This window comes from Oryzias latipes, chromosome 5, assembly GCF_053564925.1.
Source record: "Oryzias latipes strain Hd-rR chromosome 5, Olatipes_Hd-rR_3.1".
In the NCBI taxonomy this organism is placed as follows: Eukaryota; Metazoa; Chordata; class Actinopteri; order Beloniformes; family Adrianichthyidae; genus Oryzias; species Oryzias latipes.
In genome coordinates this window covers 35848989-35857500 of record NC_136241.1, presented here as the reverse complement: position 1 = coordinate 35857500, position 8512 = coordinate 35848989, and the positions used below count along the sequence as shown (strand labels likewise).

The 8512-nt window shown below is 49.2% G+C and overlaps 1 protein-coding gene across 13 annotated transcripts in view; it reads left to right on the top strand.

Moving 5' to 3' along the window:
- Positions 1-3216, top strand: part of dock3 (dedicator of cytokinesis 3) — a 120994-nt gene extending 117778 nt beyond the window's left edge. For 12 of the 13 annotated variants that reach the window (XM_078947843.1, XM_078947842.1, XM_078947840.1 and 9 more), the window contains 2 exons: positions 560-645; positions 1092-3216. In XM_078947843.1, the coding sequence (XP_078803969.1) occupies positions 560-645; positions 1092-1715 (710 nt within the window). In that variant the 3' untranslated portion in view covers positions 1716-3216. The remainder of the gene's footprint in view (positions 1-559; positions 646-1091) is intronic. The other variant, XM_078947844.1, reaches the window with a different exon arrangement.
- Positions 3217-8512: the final 5296 nt, after the last annotated feature.

Here is an 8512-nt window from a genome sequence, read left to right as displayed (position 1 = left end):
ACCCTGTCAATCTTTCTCCTCCGTGCCGTGTCTCCTGTGTTCAGTCTGACACACTGACATCAATCTGTGATGTCATCAGATCTTTTTGTTCTAGAATCCTGGAACGTTTGAACTTTGAGAGAAAAGAGTGAAAATGTTAGAAACCAGGAGAAAGTGAGGAGGGAGGAGCTCACTGCCTGAAAGCTCAATCCTCACAGTTCACAGGTTTGACAGCTCAGGCCTGACAGAGCAGAGCTTCTCCCCACACATGAAGGAGGTGTTCCTCCTTCTGTCCCTCACACCAGAAAGAATCTCCCTAAAGCTGAACAAAGTCTTCGTCCTCACTTCTGTGTTCTCCTCCAACTTCTCCCACTGCCAGCCCCCTCCTCCTTGAGTCTTTACACCTCCTCCTTCTCTTTCTCCTCTCTTTTCCTCCTCCTCTCTTCTCCTCCTCCTTCTCCTTCTTCTCCTCCTCCTCCATTTTTCTCCTTCTTCTCCTCCTCCTTCTCCTCTCTCTTCCTCCTCTTTTCTGACGTGTGAATGTGAATCACTCTCCTTCCTGCTATGTCTCCCCCTATAGGACAGCACCTGTCGATGCACTTTGATGCTTTCCACCACCTGGTCAGCGACCTCCCTCCAGCCCTCCCCGTGCGCTCCCTAAGAAAGGTACCCTCCTCCTCCTCGTCTTCCTCCTGCTGTTAGCCTGAATGCCTGACTGTCCACGTGCCCCCCACCCCCCAGTAGCTCTGTTTTCCAGCTTAGTGAAACAGAAACTTTGTCTGTTTTTGTACTAGATTACTAAAGTTAAAGTCAAACAAAGCGACACCTCCAGCTTTCACTTATCAGCAGCACTCGGGGGGGGGGGGGGGGGTGTGAAGGTCTTTCAGTGTTTAGACAGAGCAGGAGACAATCTTCTGACCTTCTTTAGCGTTTTTAAGCGTTTGTCGCTCTTAAAGCGACAGGAAACGAGGGTGGGGTCGGGGTGGGGGGGTTGACCCTTGTGAGGTCAAAGTTTTTGAGCTTGACGGCTCTGCTTTTGTCACAAAACTGTTCATCTTTATTAGAATAAATGTTTTGGACTCAGATTTTCACTTTTGCCCCCCTCCCCCCAGTCCCCCCTCCCCCCTGTTCCTGCCTTGCCCACCAGTCCACAGTCCATCCTGGATGGCAGTAACTCCACCCTGTCGGGCAGCGCCAGCTCCGGGGTCTCCTCGCTCAGTGAGAGTAACTTTGGCGGCCCCCCCTCCTCCTCCGCCCCCACGGCCGGCCGCGCCGACACGCTGGACTCCGCCCCCGCCAGCCGGGTTTGGACCACCGACCAAGAGGACCTGGACTTCCCCTATCAGCCGGTGAGGTACAGCCTTTCCGAGCCCGACGTCCTGGACGGAGTCAAGCCCCCGCCCTGCCGCAGCCGCTCCGCCCCCGGAGGCGTGGGCCCAGCTGGGGGGGTCTGTCAGACGCAGTCCCCGGCCCCGGGGCCGCCCCACCCACAACACCACCACTACATCCCGCACCACCCTCCTCTTTACCACCTCCACGAGCCTCCCCCACTCCTGCCCTCCAAACCTTTCCTCAGGGAGGGCTGCATCCCCGAAGAGGACCCCCTGAGCAGCCAGCCAGGCGCCCCCCCTCCCCCGGCGCCCCGGCCCCTGCCACGCAAAATCTCTCAGCCCCTAATCGCTGCTAAGGAGGAGCAGGCCAAGGTGGCGTGGGAGCACGGCGTCGGCAAGGACTGAGGGGGCGGGGCTCGCCGAGTCTGAAGAGCCAGACACAATGTGAGGAGGAGATCTTCCTCTGAGCTGGGGGGTCACACTGTCCACCGAACCCCTCAAACCTTCTCCTCTTGGCGCCGTAGAAGCGTCCACCGTGAAAGCCTCACGCCGTTCTGGCCGCCGTGTCAGTCGCCACGTGACTTTTCAGCTTCACAGGAGGGATCTCCTCTTCTGTCACGAAGGGCATCGAACCCCGACAGCTGGTTGTTCAGAGAGACGCTGCACCACAGCCGTGGAATGAAAACTTCCGCTTTGTGAGCTGCTGGATGAAAGCGTCTGTGGACGACCAACACTGGGGGCCGCTCTGAGGCGGCTGGGGGCCGCTCTAAGGCGGCTCCGCCCCCATTTACAGAGCTTCAGGGAACGTTGTGGTTCAGACGATGAAGACTTCTGATGAAGACTTTTGCAGAGAGTCTGTACTCCAAAAGGACGTTTCTGACTGTTTAAACAGTAGCTTGTTGGGGGGGGGGGTCTCGGGTGACCACGTGCAGGTTTCTGTTTCCTGTTGTGGTTTTTCCTCGTCTGATGATCTTCAGTTTGAGCGTTTTCTGGTCAGACGTGGATCCAGGCCGCCGTCTTCTTCGTCCTCAGTCGGCCTGACGTCGTGTCTGTTTGCTGCGTTTTCTGCGTCCAGTTTTCATTGGTTTGAGCACCAATCAGGTGACGTTTAGACATTCATCTCCAAATATGACTTTGTCTTTTTTAGCCTATTTTTAGTGACAAAAATCCCGTTTGATTTGATTTCAAGGCCTCCTAAGGCGCTCAGGCTCGGTTCTGTGTGTTTGCTCCTTCCTTCTGTCACGCTGACGTCTCGTCGGGTTCGGTGAAGACATTTGGATCCGGCGGTTCTGTCTGAAGGATCCTGGAGTCTGCAGCATTCTCACATCCACCTCCCTGAAACTGGTTTCACTGGTTCTCCGGTGGAATCGGCTCTCTCCTTACCTTCAGTAGATTCAGTTGGATGCAGCAGGTGTCGCTCCTGGTCACCGATGGGGCTTCAAACCTGCAACCTCGGCTCCTTTGGAGGTTTTCCAGAGTTTGAGTAACTATGCAACGACCTGATGAGATGTTTCCATCAGAGTGTGAAGAGTTTAGGGTTTTACAGTCAGGAGCAGAAATGTTGGAAGAGAAAAATGGTTTTGTGTTTCATTTGCTGACGGCAGGAAGAAGGTGGAGCCTGACGATGGGAGGCGGCGTTCGTGCAGCGTGGCCGCCATGTTTGTTCTTCCTGTCCATAACCTCCAGACAGACAAGCAGCAAAAGCTGGTTTGGTTTCTGTTCATTTCAGGGCAGCTGAAACATTTTTATTATTACTGTTTGATGACGATGGCGTTCACGTCTTCACGGCGATGTCGTGGGTTTGAACTCCCGTCCATGTAAATGCTCCTGTTTTCCTACTCACGTAACAAACCGCTGTGCTGTTTATTCACCATTCATCATATTAAACACCACTGAAGAAGTCTGACTCCTGCTGAATGTCTTTATTTCCTATTAAGGTTTCAATAAATCATCTGTATTTCATTTATTTTAACCAACTTTCGACTTTTTGTCGGCGTTGGGACCCACAGAACAGCGTTCTGAAGGAAGAGCCGAGTGGCTGACAGACGGTGGTAGATCAGCAGTGAGACTCTGGGTCAAAGTCCAGTTCATCCCTAAAGCCGCTCTCTTCCTGAACAGAACCTTTTCACAGGGTTCCTTTACAGCACTGAGACCTGATGATGCTCCGCCACATCCTGACCTCTGACCTCTTGTGGAACAGCACTGACCTGCTGTCTGCTCACAGCTGAGGACCACCACCAAAATGTGTTTGTTTCTCCTGACAGCGGTTCGATGAACCCGGACACGCCTTCCTGTCACGGATCAGAACCTCACCTGCTGTCATCTCCATTCAGGATCATCGGCATTCCTCTCATTCTTCCCAAACGGGACGGCAGGATTCCTGACAGAAGGTCCTGTCAGCGGCTGCAGGAGAACATCTGATGAGGCTTTTTTCTCCAGAACGTTCCCTCCGCTCTCAGCGTGTCTTCGGCCCCTCTTTGTGTTTTCTTTTCTATCGCCGGTCATCTGCTGCTCGTCCGTCTCAGTGATGCTGAGGTGATGATGTACAGGAAGAGGGCGGCGGTAAATCCCAGCCCTCGACAGAAGGCTCCTTTATTCCACTGTAAGGTACAAAGAGATGCCGGCGGGACGGGGCCCCTCGGCCACACGGGGAAGGATATGAGTGCTGAATGAGGAACGCGGAGGCCCCTGTGCCGCTCTGCTTCCACACAGAGGGTCACATTTTCCATCCAGTAATCCCATTTCCAACGGGACACTCTGCGGTTACTCTGAAAACTAAAGTTCAGTCCTTATCTTCAGGCTAAGGGGAGCTTTTTTATTTTTACTTTTCTGGTGTCCGTTAGAGCCAGACGCGGAAATTTCCCAGAGAGGTCATGTTTACACAAACCAACAGAGCTTTTTTCTTCGGGGTACAGTGGAGGATTTGTGAGCTGCTGCTGAAGATTTGGGTTTCTCTAAATTTGGAAATCCCCGTGGAGACGATAAGTTTAAAAAGCTGGGCTGAATGGGGGCCAACAGAGGAGCATTCTTCATCTGAGCCTCACCTTTACCTCACAGTCCCACCAACAGTTCCCTTACTGTTCTGTTTTAGAACAGGCCAGAACTCAGGGACCCGGTTCTCTGCAGGCTCACAGGTTCCACTGCATCACTGAGGTGGTTTCTTCAGGTCAGAACAACTCATGGATGTCGTCTGCGTGTGACGTCTGTTGATATCAGAAAAAGGTTTAATGCACTCAAAAAAAGGAAATTACCAGCCAATTAAGTTAACGAAAATGTAACTTGTCATTTCAACCAGAAAATGTTATGTTTGTAAATCATACATGAATGAATCATGTCGATTGTACATAAAAATAATTAATTTAACAGTTACTAATGTCAATCATGTTGATCCAATATGATACCATTAAATTGGATTACATTAGTAATCGCAAGGAATTATGGGATACCATTTTCTCTGCCTATCTGGGCAGATTGGGGTTTAAGTGGGAGTTTTTGTCCATGGGTTTTGTTGTCTAGCTGTTTTACTCTGTTTTAACTAGTAATGTAACCCTTGTTCTATCCTAGGCACATTAACATTGGGAGGTGGGTCATCTAGACCCACTAGACAGAGCTCTGAACCTTTTTTCTTCAATGATTTGTGATCTTCACTGGTGTCCATGGATTACATGAAATCTTTCCACCTTTATCCACCTTTGTCATGGTAGGGAGAACACGTCAATGGAAGGGGGGGGGGGGGGGGTCATCTAAGATAGCACAAGGGTTAAACTGTTATGTTTATTTTTTTTCTGCACCATGAGTTAGAAATTGGTAAAGGATGATCACAACCCCCTTGTGCGGTAAATTGCTAATGTCCCAGTTTGTGGCACGTGAGCTCCTGCCTTGTGATGCCAGACAGTGCCTGTTAGATCATTTCCTTGATGTGTAAATGACAAGGCCCATTAGTTGAACTTTACAAAAGTGTGTCAGTTTCAGTTGTATAAACAAATGAAAGAAGAAATATCAAGAAAGTTAAGTTAGATCAACATATTATATTGATTTGGGTAGACATACAATAAACTGACTTCAATTACATGTTACTAATTGAAGTGATTCATTAAAATTGAATCAACTTGCTGCACGGTGGCGCAGTGGTTAGCGCTCTTGCCTCACAGCAAGAAGGCCCCCGGTTCAAGTCCCGGCTGGGGGACCTGAAAAACACATCAACAGGGGACCTTTCTGTGTGGAGTTTGCATGTTCTCCCCGTGCATGTGTGGGTTTTCTCCAGGGTCTCTGGCTTCCTCCCACCATCCAAAAACATGCTTCATAGGTTAATCGGTTAATCTAAATTGTCCCTAGGTGTGAGTGTGAGAGTGAATGGGTGTGTGATTGAGGATATTCTACCCTGCGACCAGTCCAGGGCATCCCTTGCCTATGCTCAAGTGGCCGGGATAGGCTCCAGCAACCCCGTGACCCCGAAAGGGAATAAACGGTAAAGAAGATGAAAAAAAAAGAATGAATGAATCAACTTAATGTATTTAGGTTGAACTTTAATACATTAAGTTTGCCCAACCGAGGTACAATAAGTAGGACCAATATGGTTCTATTTTGTTCAACTAAAGCTATTTAAACAGGTGGAAATCCTTTCCATCATTTTTTTATGTTCATTAAATGGGAAAGTTATTTTTAGTGTAAATGTGTGTTTAGTCATTTTATTGTTATTTTAATGCTAAAAAAAACAAAAAGCTTGAGAGAGAAGGAAAGGGAGTGGAGTGACCTTACCAGACCATCTGAAGACAGAAAGAAGACGAGAACCAGACAAACAATCTGCAGAACATCTGAGAACATGAGTCCTGACAGTTTTCAGTGTCCGAAAGCAGAAGAGAACCGGAACCGGACCAACTGAAAACCCTGGAACTTCTGTGTGAAACAAAAGAGAACAGAACTGTAATGATGAAGAAGAGCAGAGGAAAGCTGTACAGTCGAGACAGAACCCGGGTTCTTCCTGAACCGCCAGCGTCTGTGGATGTGTGACGATCTCCAGCAAGAACTCCACCAGAACGACGAGTGGGAGAAGACGGAACCGTCTCAGACCTTCCAGACAGATGTGTCTTCTCCAGCAGAGAAACATCACCATTCTTTGTAGAAAACCCAGATAACCGGTGTTTGTCTTTGCTCCTGTTTTCCTGTAACCCTTGTTCTATCCTAGGCACTTTACCATTGGGAGTTGGGTCATCTAGACCCACTAGACAGTGCTCTGAACCTTTTTTCTTCAATGATTTGTGATCTTCACTGGTGTCCATGGATTACATGAAGTCTTTCCACCTTTATCCACCTTTGTCATGGTAGGAGAACACCTCAATGGAGGGGGGGGGGGGGGGGTCATCTAAGATAGCACAAGGGTTAAACCGCCACTAACGGGTAAAAGACATGACTCTGCGATGACAGCCTGTCCTCCATCTTTACCAGCTCCATAACGGCAGCATTCAGCTCTGAGTCTGTGGAGTAACTGAGATCAGGAGGTTCATGCCTCCAAGAATGAGCTCTTTCATTTGTGGGGAAGGAGGGAAACGGCGGCGGCCGTCTGTGTTTCAGGCGCAGGAATCTCCCACGAGGCAGAGATCAGGTGACCTGTGGGTGCTCGTCTCCTTCCTCACACGTGTGTTTCCTGACATGATGAGGATGAGGAGGAAGAAACACAGGCCACAGGCCTCTCCGTTGGTTGTTGTGGAATTAGAAAAAAGCTGAGTCCTGACAGACACGTGATTGTTTGACCTGCTGTTCATTACCCCCACCCCACTCCCCATCACCACCCTGAAAGGAAGAAGGGTGGATGTTCCGTGAAAAACGTTCGGTGAGGGAAAGTGTGTCAAAGTGAAACATCATGGCGAGGAGAGGAAGAAAACATGAAGAACACGTGAAGAACATGTGAAGAACATGTGAAGAACGTCTAACGGCTGATTGGGACGGGAGTCCACCAGGGCGCCACCAGGCCCATACAGCTGCATGTCACCAAAGCTCCACCAGTGTGAAGGAGTCAACCGGGTCCAACCCGGTCCTACCCGGTACTTCTTTGATATATATTCACCTGAGAAATAACCTGCTGCTTGATTGACAGGTTGGTTCATCCATTGGACTCTGGACCTGGTTTGTTCCATGGAAACGTTTAGAGAAGGAAGGCACAAACCAGAGGTGAGGAACCAGGAGCAGCAGTAATCAGTCAGCTACTTCAGTGCAGAAGATCCAAACGCAAAGAGACTCAAACTGAAAAGTGTCTTCAACCAAACACCGAGTGGAACGGAGAAACTCTGCAAACTCTGAGTGGAGATGAACGCTCTCGGGCGAAAAGCTGAGAAACAGGAATGTGAGGAATGAACAGGGAAGCTTGGCTCTTCTACGGAGAAGCGTGTCCATGTGGGTGGTCCATCACGCCTCTGTGGTTCTGCTGCTTGGCTGGGTCAGAACAACAGGGCTCCTCAGGCGGGTCTTCTGGCCGTAAACTGAACTCAGGCGGTGAAGCAGCTTGAAGCTGCTTGAGCTTTGCTGCCGTTGGATTCTGGATTTAGAGGATTACCGTCAGACGTGGACGGGCGGTTCTTTGCTGCTCCACATTGAAGAGTCAGCAGAACATCTCACAGTTTTTCACACGCTGCAGAAATGCTCTTTTGGATAATCAGAGGGTTTTTAAAATATCTTCTAAATATGGAACTTAATTTGTTTGCCTTGAACCTGGTTCTGCAAACTTCCCCCAAAGTTACAAACAGAAATCGTGATAAAAAACTGTGACCATCGACCGGCGAGAGGAAGAATTTGATTTCGTACACATATATTTATCCCTTGTTCTATCCTAGGCACTTTAACGTTGGGAGTTGGGTCATCTAGACCCACTAGACAGTGCTCTGAACCTTTTTTCTTCAATGATTTGTGATCTTCACTGGTGTCCATGGATTACATGAAATCTTTCCACCTTTATCCACCTTTGTCATGGTAGGGAGAACACGGCAATGGAAGGGGGGGTCATCTAAGATAGCACAGGGGTTAAATATATGACTGTTCCTTCATGTGTTTATATTTTACACTCTTTTTATTCCAATGACCTGTGGATTAAAGGATTGTGATGCATGTGGAGCAGAAGCTGGAGTAGAACCGGACTGAGGTGTTCTGATGGATCAGCTAGTCCATTATGTAAGACGGTATTTTCTTTACTCAAATTACCCCCACCCCCA